Raw genomic sequence first — 22,241 nt, 5'->3', positions numbered from 1 at the left:
ACCTCGTCGCGCATTACATGAAGCACTCTGATGATCGATTAACTTGTTTGTAGAAGAGGCGGAAATCTTGGATTTTGATTAATTCTAGAATCGTGCGAAGGTCTGCAATGTAATCTATTTTCTATGTTGCGTTTCATGTCTTGCTTGTTCAGTGCAACCGACTCTTATCAATCTCAAAATTGGATGATCTGTAGGACTTGGGAATTTGGAGATTTCCAAGCTCATAAAAGCAATCTATCGTCCAATCCTCTCACTTCGTGTTATATGGGCCAACAATCGGGTTTTGGCGGTCTTTTGATTCAGTTGCCACTTTGGGTCTGGCGGTCCTTGAGTGGACCAACCCTGTTCTATTTAACCAAACGACGGCTTTGATTAAGGATGCTCTAGCCAGGAACGATTTGATTATGGAAATCACCAATAGCTGGGTGAAGCTTCTGCAAGTTCCACTTGCACACACGGGGCTCCCAAGTGCGGACAAACATATGTCTCGTTGCCATACACAGCCTTCGTCATACGCCCCACTATTGAGCACGTTCTGGAATTCGACATGCTACCCATGGATCTCTTTGACGCACTGCCCTTTGGTTGATGTTTGACTGGTCTCTTACCCCAGCTCATAAGCCACCCCCGAAGCCCCACGTTTGTCCAGACGCGCCGCAGGAGGCGAGGATGGCAAATTGCAGCACGAATCGCCACGCCAAATCCCTTTTATAAATACTGTTGTCTCTCCAAATCAATATATAGGATGGACTGAATACATTTTATTTAAGGTTGAGAGCGCCCTTGAATGAATTAATTCCAAAACAATCAGCTTATACCCTGGTGTAGTTCGCCTACTACTCAATCCCCGCCGAGATGTTTAATTCCTACAGTAGTTCTTCCTACTACTTCAGCTCCACAACCAACACAAACGATGGAAGCACCACAACCGGGCACCGACATGCAACAACTTCATATACCGACACTGACGGAAGCACCGTCGTCCGCACAGCAACCCAGGACCTCGGCCAACCTGCCGTTGTTGAAGAGCGCCGCTATGACCGCACAGGGCAGGAACAACTCCAAGTAAAACATCCAGATTATGGAACATCAGCCGGCGGTGTCAGGCGCATCACTGATCTCGACGAAGACCCCTCAGGTCTGGATATCACAAATGCCTATGGTGGGCCTGCGCAGCTTATAGATGAAGCTACCTCGTATGACCTGAATACGACTCCGTTTGGGACGAAGAATCATCGGTCGAGATTCTGGGGCTTATGATGAGCATATGGATTACGATACTGCTGGTGGAGCCAGCCATCATCGGGAAGTGAGGGATGCGGGTGGACGCATGTTCAAGCGAGATCTTGATATCGATGGGACCGTGGCGAGGGAGCATCGCGAATACGAAAATCCAAACACTGGAGTCAGGCTCGTGAGGAATGAGGATGTTGATGTCTCGGATGTGGTTTAGTGGTATCGAATTTGAAAATGCTATGGGCTAGAATTAAGAAGATAAATATTGAATGAGCAGCACGCAATGAGCTTCATGATGTGGGTGTCGTATAGATATCTAAACCGAAAATATGTTGGATGGAAAACAGACTAGCGTAGACGAAGACGTCCCTCCGACCAGCGATTGCGACCCTTCTCCCACCAGCTTGGAATCTCATATGCCCAATGGCACAGCATACCGGCAATGAAACCAACGGCATCATTCTTGAACCCGACCAGAAGTCCGACCGTAATCATCATGACCGTCCAGCGACGCTTGCGCTCTTCATCTGTAAGCACAGGACCAAGATGTTGGCCCGCAGACCCAAGAGTACTTTCCGCTTGGTCCAGATCCCGAGCGCCAGTGGTGTTGAGACTCTCACCGACCCCGACCAATTCCAGACCCGCTGCAACGACCATGACGCCCAAGAAGGCAGCAGGGAAGCGCTTCAGAAGATCAACCAGAGTTTCGCCGAAGAGCAAGCCGATGATGAGCTTCAGTACGCCGAGGAAAACAACACTGGCGCCTGAGCGTGCGCCAAAGCGGTATTGAGCTGCGAGACCACCGGATCCGTGGCAGACAGGCATGGCACCAAACCAGCAGCCGAGAAGGTTCATAGCAGCCACACTAAGACCTATGTGTGTGATCGACGGAGTCCGCACATTCGGCAGCAGATCATGGGACAAGTGCACGACAGCTACAATCGAGTTGAGAGTTGTTAGAGGGATCTGGCCAACACCAGCATCCAATGCACCAACTTGCCACTGATGAGGAGTTGGGATCACAATGTATGGATGCCAGATTTCGAAACCGGGCATGTGGCCAGCCAGCACAGTACGAATGATGGCAAACACGAGGCCCACTGCAAACAGTGCCAGTGCATATGGTACTTTCCGATAAACGTTGGTGACGATCAAGGCGACAAATGCAGCAATGGCCCAGATGCGATTGTCGGCCCATGATGGGCTGATCCAGCCCAACGGCTTGAGCATAGCGCCACAGGCTGAAATGATCAGTGACAGACCCGCGCCGACCTGGATACCCTTAATCACAGGGACAGGGATCGCATTTGCAAACCAGCGAAGGAGACCAGTGATACTGAAAAGCAAGATACAAGCACCGACAAAAATACCTGCTGCCGCGATCGACCCGTTCGAGAAATTGCGGGCAATAGCTACAGCTGCAATCGCCTTCATAGGCTGAACCGGCAGTGGTATTCCAAAGAAAAGACCCGTTAAAATATTATAAACCCCAGAGAACATCAAAGTACTCGCCAGCGATACCGTGCCATTCACCGCGAGTGCAATGGCGATGGGCAAAAAGGTACCAAGGTCGCCCAAAGAGCCTGAGATTTCAGAAACATAGTGGCGCTTGAAGGTTCGCAGATTATGCGCCGAGATCTCTCGCAGAGTCTGGGCGGTCATGATATGTGCTTAATCTCAAACCTTAGGAAGTTGAGGAAGATGAGTAGTCTAAGGAAGTTGTGGAGTGTAAGTGAGCTTCTCAAGATCGGCGGGTTCCGCCTTGCCCCGCATTGACACCGTGCTGCCAACCTGGTTTGTAAGTGGACGTTCATGCCGTGCCACAAATACATGTTACTGTGAGTCGGACACTGCCAAATTGTACCTTTGTGTAGTATTGCATACTCTGAAGTCTATCATAGTATATGCATGGGACGCCGGCGAGATTCTAGTGACATCCCGTGGACTCCTTGTTAGGTACAGTGCTTGCTTGTACTGAGCGGAGGGTGGCTTGGGTTGGCTTTCGTTGGCTCGGAACCCTATGGATGAGTTGGTTGCTGCGAATGTCGTAACTAATAAGCAGTTCCGGAAAGGGATCATCTCGCGGATGATGATGTCTAAGTCCCGGATTTTCATTCCTAGGCTTCCAATAGTCGATGGCAAGATATTAAAGTCCAGGAGACTATCAAGGCCGACCTAGGCAAGATAATTGGACCACTTGAGCTCGTGGGGGACCGCAAGACAAAAATAGTATACTGCAGGAAACCATGGATTATTCCGAATTCAAATACGTGGATACGAAAGTATGATGATATTGGGTCTATCTCTGCCGAAGAATAGGCCACGAAATAAATCTCGTTAGACAATCGATGGGTAAATTTGGGTGCTGGGTGGCCCTGGTTCGAGCAATCCTGGTTCATCCGGGTTGTCCTCGAAACCCAAATCTCGCCAATTCCTTCAAGGGATGACTTGCAAACTGCAACTTGCAATTTTTCGACAATCCGTACACGTGGAACAACATGATCGCCGGAACCATGACATAAGAAGCAAATTATCCACGCCTCTCCCTCAGCATGCGCCCTTTGCTCCTAGTACCGCTGGGATTTGGCACCCTTGTGTGCGCAAACACTCCCACACTCTCCATCCCGACCTCGAGCCCATCTAAAGCGGTCGCCGTCCCGGCAGACTTTCTCAGTTTTGGGTTCGAAACAGCGTTCCTGCCTAAATACGACAATGATTTCTCAGAAAACGTCGTCAACAGTATAGGTTCCCGCATGAGCAAGCCGCTCATCATCCGCGTCGGCGGCACCAGCGGGGACCTCGTCCGCATAAAGGAGGATCTCACTATGGCTACACACTGCTTTGCTGGGCCGGGATGCCCGGACAACAGCAAGGACAGCTTTGACATCGGACCAAGCTATTTTGATGGATTCAAGCGATTTCAAAACGCGACCATGACCTTTCAAGCACCGATGGGTCGTAATATGGACATGCGGCATACCATGGCCTACGTCAAGAATGCGTGGAATGCACTTGGACAGAACCGCGTCGCGGGAATTGCGCTCGGGAACGAGCCGGGCTTCTATAACTGGACAGCAGAACTGTATGTGACTCGTGCATTAGAGGTCGAGGATGCAATCACGGAAGAATTCAACCTGAGCGGTGATGCCGCAGCTATATTTGAATTGGGCGATATTTCCGACCATGCCTCGTCTTCAAACATCCCTTTTGGCCTGTGAGTCTTCTTTCATTGCCCCTTTTCGACCGTCTCGTTATCTGACTCTCATTGCAGAGATGCTATTTTCAAGAATGGCCTTAACAAGAATGGCCGGGGGAAGTTTGCAGCTGAGCATTTCTACACCATCAATCGAGAACATTCCTACTCCGTAGAGACGTTGCAAGGTAAGAGTATCAGTCTCTCTTATTAGTGAGGTAGACTGACAGACCCCAGACACACTGATGAACCACGCTGTTATCCAATCGCGGCTTTCCTCCTACCAACCAAGCATAGATTACGTCGAAAAGAACGACCCAGAAACAGCCTTTGTCCTGTCAGAGGTCGGATCAACTCTCCGTGCCGTCCCCATCGACTTCGCTGGCGGCTTCGGTGCCGCCATCTGGGCCGTGGACTTTCACCTCGCGGCTATGTGCCGCGGTATAAAACGGGTAACGAATACTCAACGTCCCGAAGCTACACATGCGTTTTGGGTTCCCGACGATACAGGGCCGGCCACGAAGCGTCCAATCGTGCAGGGTATCTTCCCAGCGGCGGCATTCATTGTTGATTTTATCGGATCATCCAATCTGGGCAGAGCAAGCGAAATTAGCCTGTCAGATCAAGACCATTTCACGGCGTATGTGATGCATGGGCTGAACTCCGGTCTGGCGGAGCGAGTTGCACTGGTGAACATGAAAGAGTGGAATGAGAATTCCAACTCTGTGAGAGGGAGTGCGACCGTCACGCTTGAAATTGGTGAGAATGTGACCACTGCGACCATGCGGCGAATGCACGCCGATAGAGGATCTACAGCCGTAGGATATGATTGGGGCGGCCCCAATAATAATGTATCCTACGCAGGAGAGCAGTGGACATATGCCATAGACCTAGGCAAAGGGCATTACACAAACGGTTCATTGATCGAGGAACTTGTGAGTGTGAGTGATGGTAAGATTGAGGTGACTGTGCCTGACACGGAGGCGGTCCTTGTGTACTTGAAGTGAGTATCTTCCTGGCATTCTACATACATCCAGTTCTGAGATTACTTTGCACAAGATATGGTTCCAAAGAAGAGTCTAATATGATGACGACTTCATCCAAGAAGAACGGTGGTGTTCGTGGTAAGGGTGGAAGTGTATCATTGTTGATCATTGTTGCATTCTCGGCGGCGGCTTTTATACATTTATGTAATACAAACATGCCATCATTTTCATGAAAAGTTTTCTGTAGAATCACCAATTCAAGAGACATGGAAAGCCCGAGAGACATCTCTTCTGCGCAGTGACCGCCCAAAGGATGCGTATTGTGCAGCATAGTGATCATCGCCAGATCGGACCCCTGCTCACTTTCTGAATGAGACCAGTCTAACTAAATGAGAAGTGGGAAGGAGTCTAGTCACCCGATTTAGAAAGGAAGCGGTGTTGAATCATCCCTAGTGCTTCGGGTCGTGCCTCAGACCGTCTCTTCCATACTTGCTCTCTTGGTCTTTGGTGACAAAACTAGATGCCTGGATACACTAGACAAGGTGCATAAATCGCTTCTCAAACCAAATTCGTCTTTTAAAAGCTTCTATTCCAACATTTTACTAAGGAGACATCATGCTCAATCGCGATAATAATTCCACAGGCTACCCCAGAGAATCCCAAGTCAAAGGTGCAAACAAATTTCCTGAGCTTTAACGGATGGTAAAGCCTCCATCAACTCGAATGTCAGCACCATTGATCATGCCGCTGGAGTCCTAAAAAGGAAAGAATGAGCAGATGACATCACAATAGACAAACATGACATACCTGACAAAGGAATAGTACCGATTCAGCAACTTCCTCGGGAAGTGCAAACTTCCCAGTCGGGATATTTTTAAGGAAAGCCTCCCTTACAAAGTCTTCTCCCCAAGCTTTCTGACCTAGAGCCGTCCATGCTACAGTAGGTGAGACAGTGTTGGAAGTGATACCACGACCTCCCCATTCCGAAGCCATGCTGCGTGTCAAACCCTGGAGTGCAGCCTTAGAAGCACAATACGCACCATGACGATGCAGTGCTACGTGCGCCGCCTGCGACGAGATGCTGACGATTCTTCCTGGCGGCGGAGGACTAGGCGAAGATTCCGCAGCCTTCGAGGCAGCGAAGTAGAGACGTGCAAAAGCCTGGGAGCAAAGCATCGGTCCGAAGACATTGGTTGTCAAATGCTTCATGGTCTCCTCCGGAGGGGTGATCTCCATGTCACTCAGAGACACATACCCAGCGGTGTTGATTAGGATGCTTGGAAACGCCCTCTCATTAACAGGTGAGAAATCAGGAGAGACCATGTCCTGTTCAAGGCTTGTAAAAGCTGACTGAACAGAGTCCGGGGAACGTGATATCGCATTCATATGTTCGGATATCATTGATATCAGAGCCTCCACCGTAACCCTGCTCAAGTAGCTCATCTCGTCGAGCGGCCTCAAAGGGAGCATACAAAATCGCAACACGAGCACCTTGCTGTTGCAGTTTTTTGCCGATACTTGAGCCAAGTCCACCTGGCGTATGATCGAAGTTAACTCTGGTTTCCCCAGGTTTCGGTGGCTATCACTTCTCATCCCTACCTAGACCTCCGGGGAGGATCGCGAGTCTGCGACCAAAGGCCATTGTCTCGGTAGATCACTCAATGATGGACAGTCGTAATTCCGAGAAGTTGAATGCGCAAGGGGATAATTCGAGCAATAATGGTGTCAGCACGGGGCCAGACCCCAGACCCCTCAAATTCGAGGGGGACATGCGCCCGCTTCAGGCAAGGATCGGTGTTCTCGCCGGGGTAGCTGGCGTCTGACGTCAAGCATCTCCACCTATCTCATTCACGAGGGTAAGGAAAGAGGAAATGGTAGTGAGATACCTTTATTCATTTCAGATCTCCATTTTTTTTCTTTGCTGGACTGCTGTGGCTTGCTGTGGCTTGCTGTGGCGTGATGAGCCTATACCGATAGTGCAAGCCATGTGGTCAATTTAGTTTGCACCCGCTCAACATCGGCATAGGTGAAAGTTCATACACTATGAACATGTCAAACCCCGTTTGATAGATGCAACAAAAACATAACACGGATTTGAAGAAAAGGGATGGTGGTTTATTCATGACGTTTGAGTGGTGACACTTGGCCGTCCTCCTCCCTAGCATCATGTCAACTTGGAAACGAGGAGACAGACTAGCCTCAAAGTTAACGATTGAAAGGGAGTCACCATAGTACCTTTGAGAGTGTCAGGTCCTTCACATTGGAGTCCTTGGATCATTTTGGTGATTATTCCGAGCACCATTTTCACACCATTCTCACACCCGCCACGAACTGCCGTATATAATGCTGATTCGTCCCAATGACCCTCGCCGATCAAGATTGACACCGGGCAAATAAAGACAAATGGATCGTTTCCATCTGGTCTACTTGATCCGTAATGTGCAGTCTCGTATCGTTGTTATCGACGTTCTCAAAGTTCGGATTCATTTCAATGTTGATGAGATCCTTGATCACGTCCATGTGACCATATCATATAGCACTTCTTATTGCATCCTGAGTCTTCTGTCATTTTAAAGAGCAGCAAATATGCCAAGTCGGAATAAATGGGCAAGACCCGTTAAGGCCATGAGCTATGGCCTTGACGAGTAGGTTCTGTTCAACCTTTGCTTTCTTGACTGAAAGCTTTGCGCTTGCACTGACATGCAGAATTACCCCGAATCGGTCTATTCTGGCAGCCCATGGGAAAGCCCATGAATATACGTCCTAAGAAGGATTGGAAATAGAGGTATCGGTTGACTGCAGGGCAAACAGCAGCGGTGTGCGTTCACGAGAAAAGAATGACGTCTTTCGATGACTACAGGTAGGATTATACGGCTAGCAGAAGTTCATCTGCCCAGCCAAGCAAAACCATTATAGAGAAGATCTACCGAGGATACGAGACATTGAAGAGGAAGAGAGAGGCACATGCAGTTGATTCTCCTGTCGGGGAAGTCCAAAGCTTCGCCTGATCAGGGTTAGGCTCAGGTTCCCCGATCTAAGATTACTTTCTCTGAGTTGTTAGTTTTAAAGCTTGAAAGCATCAAATCATATAGAAGATTACGCAAGGCGGACCTGAACCGCAAACTTCGAGTCCGTGTTTTTTGGGCTTACATCCAATTGCCGGTTGGTAACGGGGAATGCCGCTTTCTGGGCCAAGATAGGAAGGCATCACTATCACCCAGATGTCGTTCTCAGATACCGCTTCCTCGCCAGATCGAGGTCGCGACATGAAGTCGTCGCAAATACTACGTCTACATCTACAACTACAGACTACAGTCCGCGATTCGTTGCTTATCCTACCGAGTCTCAAATCCCATCAACCCGGGGGGGTTAATGAGGATATGACGTAGACTCCGGGGACATGACATCCATCCTGTGGGAGACCCTTCAGCGCAGAACCCGGAGCGAATGGTGTCGTTCACGGGATTCTTTGGCACGTTTGGGTGACGTGTAGGGTTTGATAGCCTTGCGGCAATATCGAAAGACCAGCATGCGCCCCAAGGACTCACCACAGGATGAGATCAAGCTTTTAGGAGCTATTGTCAAGGATCAGACCAGTTGACTGACAGCAAATCGCGGACCTATACAAGGGAAACGGTCAGTGGTGTCCGCCCACGGACAAAATCCAAAAAGCGAGACACCGAGCACGGTGGAGGGAATAAAGCAAGCATGTCCTTTCGCTGGTATTGTCCAGATCAAGTTCTAACGGTAATTCTCAGAACGAGGCTCACTTTACAGCGAAGCCTCGAACACCCGTCATGCGCGCTTCTCGAAAGAAGTATACTTACCCGCTCCCCAGTCGGGGAACTGAGTACCCGCATCATCACGTAGCTATAAACTTTGGCTCAAGATCTCTGTCGACCCAACATCCCCCAAGCTCACCTTCGTTTAAACTGCGTTCGCTTCCGCAGACGTTTCAATCTTCTCCTGCGGTTGAAACGAGGCATCGGTTTCAGAAGCCGAATCGGTAAACTTCAGATGCCCGAACCAATCACTCGAGGACTTGCGCCACCACTCTGCGAGCGCAATGATCGTGACACCACCCATGATGACAATGGCGTAGTTGAACAAGCCGGGGTCTTTGTCGATCGAACTGTTCGAGTACTCTGGAGCACAGAGCACCGAAAATACGAACCCGTTCCAGATGAAAGTAACGACAGCTGCCACGACACCAAATTTCCCCATGTCCCAGAAACCGGCACGGAAATTCTTGCGCGTGATAAACGCTCGACCAACGCCGACAAGGCCGTAGGCTGCGATGGAGCCTGCAGCAGACGTTGAGATCAGACTGGAAAAGGCCACCTGCGATGGCAGCTGTGTGCAAAGAAGAAGTGCCGCAATGACTGAGATGAAAATGACCGCGTTATGGGGCTGCTTCGACTTTGAGACCCGTGAGAGAACATTACTGAACGGGAATACACCATCACGAGCCACGGCAAAGACAAGGCGAGACACTGCTACCAGAGAAATCGAGGTGTTGAGAATAGCGCCAATCATGGAGATAATCGTCATGACAACGTGCGCACGAGGTCCCAGGGCCATGGCATACATGTTGATGAACGGCTGAGGAGCACTCGTGTTGTAGAAGGTCTCGATAGGCGGCATGCAGAACAGGAACAGGATAATGATCGGGAACCCGCACATGGCGGAAGCAACAGTCGCCCAGAAAACACCCTTGGCAGCAGCCTTCTTGGCAGAGACAGTCTCTTCCGCGACGTGACCCGAAGCATCCTCACCCACGAGACAGCTGCCAACCAAGAACCATGACAAGACCCAGTTGAGGCTAGGGCTCGTACCGCCACCGTTATATGTTGATGTGAAGACGAACTCAGCCGATTGGAATCCGTATGTCTTGGACACACCGATTGGGAGCCAGATGAAATTGAGAAGCATGTCGATGATGATGACAATGACACCAGCACGGAACACCCAAGAGTACCATCGCGACGGAAGGAAGTTCAGCGAAGTTGCAATACCGAGGAATACCAGTGAGAACGCCCAAGCGATAGCACGCGCCTTGACATCCGAGTTGGCAATAGGGAAGGATGTGTCCGGGTTGAATACAACGATCTCCGAGATTAGGTAATTTGCAACACCGAACGAGTCACTGGCAAGGAAGGCTGTCCAAGCAACAAGTGTCCAAGCAGCAACCAGAAACGAGACAAAGCGACCGACCCGTCCACCGCCCCATGATCGGAAAGCCCAGTAGTAGATTGACCCCGCAGCCGGGTACGCAGAACAAGCTTCAGCGAGACAAGCAGCGGTGATGATGGACAAGACACTACCGGAGACCCAAGAGCTCCACCTGTAAGAAATTGTTAAAATGGAACTGTCGGCAGGCCAGACGTGTGCACTTACATAGCAGCGGGTCCACCACCACTCAATGCGATGTAGAACAGCACGCGAATTCCACCAACGCAGTAGAGCGCGGAGAATGAGCAGGCGAAGTTATCAAACGAGCCCCATCCACGTTGTAGAACGGATTTGTATCCAAGCTTCAGCAGATCACGGTCATCCTCGTTCATGAAAGACGAAGCATCGTCTCTGTGGCTCGGCATGCCTTGGTCGTTCTTGGCTACATCCGCGGCAGCAGTTGCGGCAACGGTATCGGCGGACATCGCGGGATTGGATTCTTTGACCTTCGACGCGAGAAATCCGAGATAAAACAGAATTCTCATAAACGGGAAATCAATGATTTTACACGACAAACAAGAAGAGAAAAAAAACGAAGTGCTCGACGGGTAGAGTTTTCCGGTCGCGAGATCACGTGGGGTTGATCCGTTGACCGAGTGGTGGGTTTATGGCGTATTTGGTACTTGATCACTGGCAGTAGCCGCGAGCTTAAGGTTTTGGCGACCACCATTTAATTATCTGGGTCCACGCTGGCTTTGTTAGCTAATTGATTATGGCGTAGCGTTCTCTTGGTTACCCCGGGGAGGCTATTCTTGGACCTCTGTTTGGGTTTGGATATATATGAGCCTGACAATTGTTTAGTAACGCGTGGACTACGTATGTATAGAGAAGCGGTACTCACGCATTAGCGAGACTGATCAGTCAACAAGTTAAGAAAATGCGAGGGATTTTACATGTTATCCAACTCGCTCTTGGTATTTTCGACGGAAAGTACGCTTATTAGCATGGATTTATTCAATATATATTGTATATTATCTTAGATAGGACTGTTTGTAAGGTTGGACTTCTTGTCAAGACTCATAGTTGATGATAACTGTATGAAGAAAAGTGTTTCTGGGACAGATCTCACGATCAGTCTCATAGCTTCCTTGGAGATTTCGAGTTCTTCAACAGAGATGTGTCAAATTTGGCAGCACGCCGATTGTTCTTGTCTGTGCCCTCCCGAGTCCAATGGTATAGTTGGCTGTTAATAGCGTCAAATCCCCCCATAGGCCAGGGTTCCCCACGGATTCGGAGAAAGGCCGCAATGGAATCCTGGTTAATTATTGGAGCCTCGCTGTACATTGTGAGATCAGCGCATCAATAACCGAATGACCAAAACATTCTGAATGAGAAAAGACCCTGAATATGGAAGGTGGCAAATGCAATGTCCCCCACGTAATCTGTATGCCCTGAGCCGTTCTAGCAAGGAACCTACTCGTGAACCCCATGCTCCAATTGCAAAAGGGATCATTCCTCGCCCTTGGAGTATGAGCCGGTTATTTCTCCATTTCTATGCTCCCACGGAATGAACAAAAGTGGAAATTGACGATTCAAGTTGTGTCTCGGCCGATCGGCATCTCCACAAGTCCGGGGATTCAAAGTTTCGCGAGAACCATGGAAGGCTCCCAAGCTCAACTATTAAACACCGGGACATTTCCGCCGCTTCCTCATTCTTTTTCTCGCTTCCTTTGTTGACGCAGAGACCGCCTAGAAAAAAAGTGCGTGCCATGAGACACATAACACCCTTCAATGCCGGCATTATCCCCCACGGGCGATGGTCCCGAAGGGCTTGTTGGAGGCTACCAGGGAGATAGCACGGCCGTCAAAGTGATCATGGGAGCGCTCATGGCCATTGTTCTCTACAATGCAGCCGAGCTCATCCTACTAATCCTCATGACCTTCCATCACTATCGTGGACTATACTTCTGGTCTCTCACGTTATCCACAGTCCTTGGACTAATACCGGACGGAATCGGAAATATTTTGCACTTCTTCAGCATCGGGCCCTTATGGCTGGCACTCACGATCTCGACTGTCGGTTTTTACTTCTTGATTCCTGCACAATCGGTGGTTCTATACTCGCGACTCCACTTGGTGTTGTACAACCAAAAAACTCTTCGATTAGTGCTGTGCGCGATCATCTTCAGCATCGTGTTCATTGCGGTGCCAACCACCATAACCACATTCGGATCTGCATTCGTGCAGACCTATCCCTGGAATAGAGCCTATACTATTGTGGAACGATTACAAGTGGTATGGTTCTGCGTGCAAGAGTTTACCATATCCTCGCTATACATCCACGAGACAGTCAAGTTACTCCGACTCAATCCGGAGCGAAACATTCGCCGCAGAAGAATCATGTACGAACTAATCGCGATCAACATCGTCATCATTTTGATGGACGTTGCCATAGTGTCCATCGAGTTCCTCGGGCTCTACTACTTGCAGGTGCTTCTAAAATGCACCATTTACAGTATTAAACTCAAGTTCGAGTTTGCTGTGCTTGGCAAGCTTACTGCTATCGTTGAGTCGTCTCACTCAGATTATGTTAGCACTTCTAGTACCTACCGGCCAGCCTTGATGAATATTATGCAGCAACAGTCCCTTGGATCGAGTCTGGCGCCCACGTCGACGATTGGACTATCACTTTACGGGACAAAGACTTCAAACGTGTCGCCTATCTGAAAACGACTCCTCTTCGGCCCACAAGTCTTCGAATTGCAATTGAACGTGTTCATCATGGTTTATGACAATCCCCTGGCTTCTTTCTCGATATTCTTTCTAATTTTCAAGCAGACGGTGAATGTCAGATTCATTGCCAACATGCCCAAAGAATTGTACCCGGCGGGAAGTCTAACAGTCACATACTCGGATTACAAATAGCCGAGAATCGACTTCACGGACTGCACAGGAAGAAGAAAGAAAAAGAAAAAATTGATACCATGAAGAACTTCCTCAGGATGTCTTGTTCTTGGCATTGCTGAACTCCTCAAGAGGGCTTCTTCGGACTTTGAAGCCTACATCTTTCGATTGAACATCTGTGAACCACTTGAAAGAAAAGCATTGAGTCCAGAGTCCAGCTGTATATCATAAGCTTCAACCTCTTCTCCCTGTCTCCCTTACCAGTTCAGCTACCCTGCCTCCGTCCGGGCCTAGACTCTTCACTCACCTGCACATCTGATGAGGCCACAGTACTTTCATTGATTCTAACAGTTTGAGTAAGTTCGTATTGCAGCAGAAAGTTCATGCAAAAGGCATGTAACGTGACCCGAGAAGTCTTCCGATGTTTTGAGTTTCGTTATCTCATATTCTAAGAATGTTCGTCATGAACCAATCAATGGCCACCACAGAGCCAGATTGTGTATACAAGAAGATTTGAAGCCTATCTTTATACCTTGTCTGGACATCTTTCATCAAATCAAGGCACCTAGTTGTTGACATGCGAATGTTTTGCCTGCGCTGGGAGCAGCTACACAGGCGGTGAACCCATTCTGCCCATAGACCACCGACTCGCGATCGCCTCTGTCGGCTACCGCGTAGTGGGGCCACTGTGATAGGGATCACTTTGTCTATTCATCTATATCGATCTTCCATGTTCAATATTCTCTGTCTCTCGAAAACTGATAGTCCTCATCAGTGGAATGTTTCGATATGGCGCTCTCTCTGCCTCCCGAAATCCTCGACCACATCTTCTCTTACCTAACATCCGAGTGGCAGGAAGAATCCCTGGCTTCAGCTGGATTGTTCAATGTACAACAATTCAAGTGGCATATTTACGCAAGTGTCTGCAGACAATGGCAAGCTTTTGTGGAGCGAAAAAATTTCATGGACATACATCTCACCCCTGCACGGCTCCCGGAATTTTGCCGAATATTCGGTCTTTTGAGCCCTGGGCCCTCAAGTTTGTCCAAATATCGACGCCGCCTACTCAACAGTCTGACTTATAAGGTGGTGCTTCCAGAGTATGATGTGGAGGCCTGTGCGCGAGTTGAGAGCAAAACAGATCGGGACCAAAATAGCCAGATCTTCACGGACGGCGTAAAAGCCCTCTGGGAAGTTCTAAGCACATGGCCTGAGAACAATCAGCGTCCGCTCTCCTTGAATTTATGTGCTCAATCCCCTAGCGATCATCTAGCACGGCATGATAGCGATGCAATGCTCGCTCGATTTCGAAAAAGATTCGAGACTGGGGACATACTTGGCGACAGATACGAAAATTCCTTCCTGGAACTGAAGGAGGACCTGAGACGACCGATCAAAATCATCGATGAATTTATCATCGAAACAATCATCTATCGGCAGATCACCCCAGTTGCTGCATTCCATATCATATCTCGCCTACCTCGACTGAAAACAGTCAATCTTCAGATCAATGATCCTGAGTTGAACGGTGACAAGGAAGAGGCATTCCGAGATCGGCTACGTCAGGGTTTGTCATTCAAGGCACTAGGATGTCCTATGCTGTCCACATAACCCCACATGTGCATGTGGTGTCACTGACTCGAGATCTAGAGTTCTCTGAGAGCATTCCCGACCTGCCTCAATCCGTGGAGACCTTTAGGCTTGACTACGCTGCGATGCCCCTCTACGAGAAACGCCCCGCGTTGCAGAGGTCCCCCCCCTGGGCGTGACAGTCTAAGTCTGGCTCTACACAAGATGAGCCAGCAGCTGGTGTACCTTGAATTGCTGAATATCATGATTAGTCCAGAGCTTTTTTGGTCAGCTGGTAGTACAACAATCTGGCCCAAGCTGGAGACTTTCCATTTGTCTTTCGCAAGTGCTACTTGTTCGGGAGAATGGCTGCTCGAAAAAGACCCAAGATGGCGAACCCAGATGGTCAATCCATTCACTGGTGAAATCGAACCAGATGACGTTCCGCCCCCCGATTACATGCTCCCTGATGTGTTCCGCATCAAGCCCACTAAAGCTATCAATACATTGTATGTTGCTGCTGGGCAGGCTGCGCGGCGTATGCCTCAACTCAAGTCGATGAAGGTCGTGTCTCTTGCCTTTACAGTGGAGGAGAACGGCCTGGAATACCTTTTCGACGAGACGGCCGAACACTGGCTTCACTATCAACGGTCTGAAGGCAAGGCCACATGGATTAGTACCAGTGAATTCCATCCCTCAAATGAAGTCCGTGAGACCTGGAATGAGGTAGCAAAGAGCCATGGGCATTGCGGGGCTACCATTGAGGTTGGTGGATTACCATGACTTTCTGAGCTCAACATCTGTGTGATCTCGCTGACCACATTGAATTCCTAGAACTTGGGTTTCCACGGCAGAGCACCTCATTGGGAAGATGACCCTCGGGATTTTGATGAATCCTACAGGGAACAAGAACAGTGCTTTTCATGGGATAATTACCAGGAGGATGATCATCAAGAGTAGTCCATTTGATAAGAGGCATTCTCTAACTTTGAATTCTGGTCAAGGACAATGGCCCATACAGTACTGGGGGTTTCCTATGATCCGTGACAGGGTTTCTTGGCCATCGCTTGTGCATAGAAGCTCGTGTACGCTTGATTCGGGTGTCACGCGATCACTCAATATTGAAGATGCTCGAGCCAGAGTTGTTCTGCAACTTCCGCGTCAGGTCTATTTGGCAGATCGACAGAACAACACCGTAAGACTCCCAGTACATTCTTGAAGTTTCCTTGCTGATTGGATAGGATCTTCATGCCTGGCATCTCGTGGTTCAAAAAATGGAAAGGGCATGACAACCCGTCAAATTGGGACGATAAACTGGAGGCAAAACAGTTGATGATATGCAGAAGAGGAGAGGGCAGAGGAAAGATCAGGCGGCGTGTTGATTGAGAACCCTCAATCAAGATCGAAGGTTCCGAGAGAAAAGAGGATGGGGGAACATGCAGTTATTCAGGAGCAATTCAGGTGCGTCTAGCTGATCTACTCTCTGTGTTATCAATATCGGAGCCCCGAGCTGACTGACCTGGGAGCTTTAGATTATGCCTAAAGCATCATCGATCAATGCATCCTGTGGAGTCCCCTAGACCTATTCCTTTTCAGCGTACGGAAAACGCAAAAGGATCTTATCTTATTAAATGTATTACAGAGTCATTTCTTCGGACTTGGTTGTGTCAGTCGTCAGCTCGAGCAGTGAAGACAGACTTAGGAAAGGACAGTACTCGGTAAACATCTAACCCAGCCAAGGATAAGTCGGTCACCATCATGAACCGTCTGCAGTAGACTCCGGCAGCTAATAATATATAGCATGGAGGATCCTTTCGGCCTGCTCTTCCATTTGCTTCTCCTTCTCCAACCTCTTCTTCCTGTTCTCTTCGGCCTTCTGTCTCGCCTCCAGGATCTTGCGCACCTCTTCGTCTCGGTTTTTCTGCGCCCATACGTCGAGGAGCTCTTGATTTCTAAGGCACCAAATGACAAGGTCTCTTGTGGCAAGGGTATCTTCCAAGGCACTGTGTCCCTTTTTGCCGACTTGAATGTCATCTTTCAGAAGTTCTTTGACCAGGGTCTTCAATCCCCATCTACGGGTCAGGGACATGTTTAACGGGAGAAGAATGCTGACAGCCTCCGAGGTGAGGACTTGAGAATCCACAATCTTTGAATGGTAGAAGCCAAGGACCTTGAGATCATTTTGGAGAGCATGGCCGATGAGCACGGTGTCTGCATCCACATACTCCCACAAAACTTGTCGGGCATGTTGCCATCCATTCAAGGCTCGCCCTTCTGCACGGGCACGATTCATTTCGGCGCAGGAGATTCCACTGTATCGTGTGTTCCAGCTCCTGACTCGCTTTGTCGGCTGCACGTAGTTGTCGATAAGAATCTCGCTAGTGAGGAAGTCAACTGCAGTCAGGTATGCCAGTTCCCTGTAATTTCCCTCTACCTGCACCATTTCGCAATCAAGCACGACAGCTCTTCTATTTTTCTGGGACCGATTTGGCAGATGCTGAGGCGTGGGCACGAAGCTTATTGACGGAATTACGGGTGCTGGAGAAGGACCCGTCTTGACATTCGTCCTTTTGGTATTCTTAAAATGAGGCTTTTGCTCGGCCATCTTCTTGGGCACAGAGAAAGTGCCAAGTCTATAACCCTCGGTGATGAGGACTCGGTCTGAGTGACATCTTGTCGACAGCTCTTGAAACAACACGTCTTGCTCCTGAACTTGAAGCATGACATGGCGATGTATCGATTGAGCTTGAGAGAGATCCGTACCTACGAGCACCTCGTCAGTAAAGAATTTACAAAAATGACTTGGCCACATACAGGTGTCTTGGACCTCGGCGACAGAGCCCAATGTCGGGAGACGAATTGCGAGACCTGAAAATCCTAAAGTCATCGGAGTTGAAGCCCTTGGCAGTGGATTTGAACGTTTTTGGACAGCTTGGTCTATAAGATGGACCATGTCCTGGCGGGCTTGATCCATTGCCGGGCGTTCAGGGATTGAATGCAGAAACAGCTCGGTTTTTGAAGCCGGGGATTTGGAACTGTTCTGCCGAGATTTGAGATTTTGCTTAGGCACGTCTTCAACTTGAGGCTTCGTGGCAGAGCGCTTAAGAAGTTCATCACGCTCATGTTGAGGAGCCTGGTGCTTTTTTGTAGCCGGCCGCCTAAGAATAATAGGCGACGCAGTTTGATGTTTTGAATCCGACGGCTGAAGAGAGTTCTCTGTGATTTTGGGCTTTCTAGGAAGTGAAGCCGCAGTCGTCACACTGGCCCGTGTGGGCGAAAACGAAGATCTGTCGGAATTCAGATGTTGTTTATGGTGCTTAATGAAGCCCTTAGCGGTTTGAAAACCTCTGTTGCAAATTGTGCAATGGAGATCGTGGCCCTTGGCCATGAAGTGCGCGCTGACAGCGCCCTGGGACTTGAACCCACTCTTCGGGCATTTCGGACATGCCCAAGTCTCTGCCTCTGCTGGGTAAGAGTTTGACGCCATATCGACGGGTAATTCAGGTCACTTGAGGAATGATGAGACTCTGGTCAAAGTATGAGCATTATCCTGAAGACAGCGTGGTGAAAGTCCACGTAAATAGCTATCAATCCGAGATATGCGGGTTCATCCCTGTGCACAGCGTGGCAAGTGCGGATTGGAGGCGAACGCTGTACCTTTTTCACTGCGCTTAGCGCGATGCCTTGCGGTCTCAAGTGGTTAGCAGCAATGTCCCGAGTCTTTGTGGAGTTGTGTGTATCTTGGGGTTGTTGACGCGTATGGGAAGAGTCATACACACAATGGTGGGGCCAAGTTCGGAAGTCGCGACGCTCATCACTACTGCGGCTTCGGCATGAACTCACGAGCCCCGTGTTTCAGCGCAGGGCAACACCTGTAGACTAGGATAGAATGGTAACTATGAACGCTTAAAGGTAAGCGATACGTTCATGCTGGCTACGAGGCCAGCGTATGCGTTTTGTTGATTCTGGGATAATAGCGTACAAATTACATTGTGAACAGTAAAAGGAAGACTCGAAGATATATATGAAACCAAATTACTCCAAAACCCCCAAATGTAGACCCCAAATGTAAATGTGCATGAAATATTCATACAAAAGAAGAGAAGGGGATACTATAATACACAAAAGATCTCTGAATGGAGCTGGAAGCTTTCCTTCGGTTCCTGCACAGGCTCAGCCCTTAGTAGACTTGTAGCCACAAACGGGAATCTCTTGACCTGCCGCTCAGATATCACGGAAATGCGAGTAATAGAAGGTTGAAATATCACTCGTCAAGAGGTCTTTCAGTGAGCGCGAGTCCAAGTCTTTTTCTCAGAATTCGGAGCCCAGGCCACCCGGGTGGTTCTCTAGCACCTGGTAGCGGTACATCCGTAGCCCCGCACCTAGACAGGAGCGTGCATGCTCAACCAGCTCCGCTTCGGTGTAGGTGATCAAGGTTGCGCCCACCATTGCTCGCCGAACCTCCGCCTCGCCGCACCAGCTCGGGATCCGCATATACTCTCGGTGATCCGGCATCACCTTGAAGCGATCCACAATCCCCGCACAGCCTTTACAGGTGTATAGCTGAACGGCCTTTGACTGGCCGCGGGGAACAAAAGGAAAGCTGACATTGGCGGCGTTATGGTAGACCCTGTCGGTGATCTCAGCAACTATGGTGTTATACCTAACATCCTTGGGCGGCTCAGTTGGGGGCGGTTGGGTTGGATCATGCGGGAGCGTGCCAAGCGTGGCATGGCGCAGATGAGCGTACAAGTGGGTTTCAACCCGCTGCAAAGTCGATGACGGGTTCGTGGAGTCCAACGATTGCGCTTCAGCAATGACATCGATCGCCTTGACTGAGCCGTGGACCTTGAGTGCCTGCCGCAGGGCGGATCTCACTGCTACGAAGACTCGGTGTTGGGCTGGTTCAAGTGCGAAATATGGCACGGCATGGAGATCAAATAAATTGAAGAGGTCCCGGAACCGAGGAAGCCGAGCGAGATCGTGGTTCTCGAGGTTGAAACACCGCTGAGCTTCCTGAAGATAAATCGACCAAAACCCTTGGTTGTAACGGAGGCAGTTCGAGCAGACCCGCTCAACGGTAGGCAAAAATAAATGAGTTCCATTTTCGCCACACCCCCGACACTTGCTCTGATGAAGTTCAAGTGAAAGATCTTTGAGGGATACCCGTAAATGAAGACGCAAGGCACGCAGCACGGGAAAGATTTTCGGCACCTGAGTCACCAGGGCCCGATAGTCGTTGTTCCCAGCCACGAGACGGTAAGCAAACGAGCACGTCTGGCAGAATCGAGAAACAGAAACGTAGTCCATCAGGGGCAGGACAATTCCAGCCAAGACATCATTCGGCAAGCTCGCAAGGTTGCCCAGCTTGGCGCGATCCTCGGGAAGTCGCTCGACATGAATAGGCACGGTGAAAGTATCGTGAGGGCACTGTTCGGGGGGCACGGAGATCTCTTCAAGAGGGGCCCGAACCTCTTGGGAGACGAGATCCATGAACTCAACTCGGTCCCATTGGTCGGGGTTGGTTCGTTCAGCCCAGTCAGGGAGCCCGATCAACAGCGAGACTATGGCGGCTCTCATCAGCTTGCTAATATGAGAAGAGATCATGACATGAAACTTGAAACGAGACACGTGAAGAACTCTGGACAATCGGGAAAGTCGAATGGATTCAGTGATGCAATAGGAGATGGTGAGCTCGCGGCGATGATGTACGCAACGGATTGCGTAGAGCAGGCGGGAAACAGTGGAAGTAAGAAGACCGAAAAATGGAGACGCGAGGGCAAATGAAATGGCCAGGGACAAAAGATAGCGATTGAGAAAGCGAATGGGGAAGATTGCGAGTAAACGCGAAGCAGACAAACGTGAACACGTACAGATGCGCGCTTTCTGTCCACAATCAACCACAAACGAAGTAGATCTCTCGATCAAACATGGGTTTGAGATGAAAGAGGCTCCAGTCGGCTAACAGTAGAAAGGCAAAGGAGATGTGACGATCGAGGTCGTGCAATTAGGAAAAAAGCCCTTCATTCATATCCTAGGACTTCTCTACTCCACTTCCTCCATAGGATTTGCCAGATGGTCTGTTCTTACGATGTAGTCATCTTCGTCATCATCTACCAGACCATTTGCCATATCTTCATCGCCATCAACCGAGCCATCAGACTCTGCTCCAGCTCGCGAGTCTTTGCCCTTCTTGATGCTCTTGCCTTTGCCTTTGCTGCTTGTGTTGGACTGGCCCGATGCACTCCGGACAATACCTCCAGGCCATTGCTTCAAGCCTTTGATACGGTCGTGAATACTTCCTGGAAAGCCGTTTTCACCATTGGTCGTCGGGATTTCGGAGAAACTTGAATCGCCCAAGCTGAATGCCTCCATGGCCTCTGCAATCGTTTGAGGAGCAGCGGCTGCAGGATCCTGTTTCTGCTTGTCGACAGACTCAAATGTTTGCCGAATTCGCTCGAAGTGTTCCAATTCCTTGGCACTGCTAGATGTGAGACTATTTTCTTCTCTTCAGGTCCTGTTAACGACGTACCTAACACTGGGAACCAGCTCCCCCTGTGCCTCCATAAAGTCCTCCTCCATGACTGTTACCGAAACGTCCTCCGGAGTGGCCAGGTGGTCAAAGAAGTACGCAGTGGTAACAGGTCCACCAGGCAGCTGCTTGATCTTTTCATCAACAGCGGTAGACTTTCGCGTGATGGCTTTCAGCATGGCATCTCCACAAAGAGCGTACAAATCAGCACCAGTGTACGTCAGTGGAAGCTTCTCGGCCACCCGATCCAAAGACACGTCTGGATGAAGCGCAAATTTCCTGGTAAGCGCCTCCAGAATGGTCGCCTGCTTCCTGTGCGTATCTGACACGCCCAAGTACAACATTTTGTCGAAACGGCCAGGCCGAAGCAAGGCCGTGTCCAATAGATCCGGACGATTAGTGGCGCCAATGACGAACACCCCGCCACTGTTCTCCTCTCCACCGTTCATTCCGTCCAGCTCAGCGAGAAGCTGACTGACAATACGATCCATAACGCCACCGCTATCACCCTGATTGCCACGCTTAGGCGCAACGGAGTCCAGCTCGTCAAAGAACACAACACACGGGCGAGCATCCCGAGCACGCTGGAAGACACGACGGACGTTGGCTTCGGATTCACCGATATACATGTTGAGCAGCTCCGGGCCCT

At 49.7% G+C, this 22,241-nt stretch overlaps 10 protein-coding genes across 10 annotated transcripts; 4 read left to right on the top strand and 6 right to left on the bottom strand.

The window, feature by feature from the left end:
• Positions 1 to 855: 855 nt before the first annotated feature.
• N7477_007087 (uncharacterized protein) lies at positions 856 to 1,453 on the top strand (the record flags this gene model as incomplete). The annotated part of the gene is made up of 2 exons (XM_056968750.1): positions 856 to 1,196; positions 1,231 to 1,453. 2 exons carry the CDS (start codon positions 856 to 858, stop codon positions 1,451 to 1,453), a joined length of 564 nt encoding a protein of 187 aa, XP_056821546.1.
• A 131-nt stretch (positions 1,454 to 1,584) lies between these two features.
• N7477_007086 (putative sulfate/molybdate transporter) lies at positions 1,585 to 2,898 on the bottom strand (the record flags this gene model as incomplete). Its single annotated transcript, XM_056968749.1, has 1 exon — positions 1,585 to 2,898. The coding sequence occupies one exon, from the start codon at positions 2,896 to 2,898 to the stop codon at positions 1,585 to 1,587; it is 1,314 nt and encodes a 437-aa protein (XP_056821545.1).
• Positions 2,899 to 3,788: 890 nt separating this feature from the next.
• N7477_007085 (glycosyl hydrolase family 79 C-terminal domain-containing protein) lies at positions 3,789 to 5,436 on the top strand (the record flags this gene model as incomplete). Its single annotated transcript, XM_056968748.1, has 3 exons — positions 3,789 to 4,450; positions 4,508 to 4,617; positions 4,667 to 5,436. 3 exons carry the CDS (start codon positions 3,789 to 3,791, stop codon positions 5,434 to 5,436), a joined length of 1,542 nt encoding a protein of 513 aa, XP_056821544.1.
• A 671-nt stretch (positions 5,437 to 6,107) lies between these two features.
• On the bottom strand, positions 6,108 to 7,057 carry N7477_007084 (putative short-chain dehydrogenase/reductase; the record flags this gene model as incomplete). The annotated part of the gene is made up of 4 exons (XM_056968747.1): positions 6,108 to 6,170; positions 6,223 to 6,741; positions 6,767 to 6,948; positions 7,015 to 7,057. 4 exons carry the CDS (start codon positions 7,055 to 7,057, stop codon positions 6,108 to 6,110), a joined length of 807 nt encoding a protein of 268 aa, XP_056821543.1.
• Positions 7,058 to 9,342: 2,285 nt separating this feature from the next.
• Positions 9,343 to 11,072, bottom strand: N7477_007083 (uncharacterized protein; the record flags this gene model as incomplete). Its single annotated transcript, XM_056968746.1, has 2 exons — positions 9,343 to 10,759; positions 10,813 to 11,072. 2 exons carry the CDS (start codon positions 11,070 to 11,072, stop codon positions 9,343 to 9,345), a joined length of 1,677 nt encoding a protein of 558 aa, XP_056821542.1.
• A 1,306-nt stretch (positions 11,073 to 12,378) lies between these two features.
• Positions 12,379 to 13,314, top strand: N7477_007082 (uncharacterized protein; the record flags this gene model as incomplete). Its single annotated transcript, XM_056968745.1, has 1 exon — positions 12,379 to 13,314. One exon carries the CDS (start codon positions 12,379 to 12,381, stop codon positions 13,312 to 13,314), a length of 936 nt encoding a protein of 311 aa, XP_056821541.1.
• A 966-nt stretch (positions 13,315 to 14,280) lies between these two features.
• Positions 14,281 to 16,020, top strand: N7477_007081 (F-box protein; the record flags this gene model as incomplete). The annotated part of the gene is made up of 4 exons (XM_056968744.1): positions 14,281 to 15,058; positions 15,142 to 15,241; positions 15,291 to 15,825; positions 15,895 to 16,020. The coding sequence occupies 4 exons, from the start codon at positions 14,281 to 14,283 to the stop codon at positions 16,018 to 16,020; spliced, it is 1,539 nt and encodes a 512-aa protein (XP_056821540.1).
• An 826-nt stretch (positions 16,021 to 16,846) lies between these two features.
• On the bottom strand, positions 16,847 to 18,547 carry N7477_007080 (3'-5' exonuclease; the record flags this gene model as incomplete). Its single annotated transcript, XM_056968743.1, has 2 exons — positions 16,847 to 17,823; positions 17,875 to 18,547. The coding sequence occupies 2 exons, from the start codon at positions 18,545 to 18,547 to the stop codon at positions 16,847 to 16,849; spliced, it is 1,650 nt and encodes a 549-aa protein (XP_056821539.1).
• An 824-nt stretch (positions 18,548 to 19,371) lies between these two features.
• On the bottom strand, positions 19,372 to 20,667 carry N7477_007079 (F-box domain cyclin-like protein; the record flags this gene model as incomplete). The annotated part of the gene is made up of 1 exon (XM_056968742.1): positions 19,372 to 20,667. One exon carries the CDS (start codon positions 20,665 to 20,667, stop codon positions 19,372 to 19,374), a length of 1,296 nt encoding a protein of 431 aa, XP_056821538.1.
• A 438-nt stretch (positions 20,668 to 21,105) lies between these two features.
• N7477_007078 (uncharacterized protein) lies at positions 21,106 to 22,221 on the bottom strand (the record flags this gene model as incomplete). The annotated part of the gene is made up of 2 exons (XM_056968741.1): positions 21,106 to 21,556; positions 21,593 to 22,221. 2 exons carry the CDS (start codon positions 22,219 to 22,221, stop codon positions 21,106 to 21,108), a joined length of 1,080 nt encoding a protein of 359 aa, XP_056821537.1.
• Between the last annotated feature and the right edge of the window lie 20 nt (positions 22,222 to 22,241).

The sequence above is a fragment of the Penicillium maclennaniae genome (genome assembly GCF_028827695.1).
Source record: "Penicillium maclennaniae strain IBT 15551 chromosome Unknown utg000006l:1.0-2513246.0:1.0-2515036.0, whole genome shotgun sequence".
In the NCBI taxonomy this organism is placed as follows: Eukaryota; Fungi; Ascomycota; class Eurotiomycetes; order Eurotiales; family Aspergillaceae; genus Penicillium; species Penicillium maclennaniae.
This window is presented reverse-complemented; position numbering and strand designations above follow the sequence as displayed.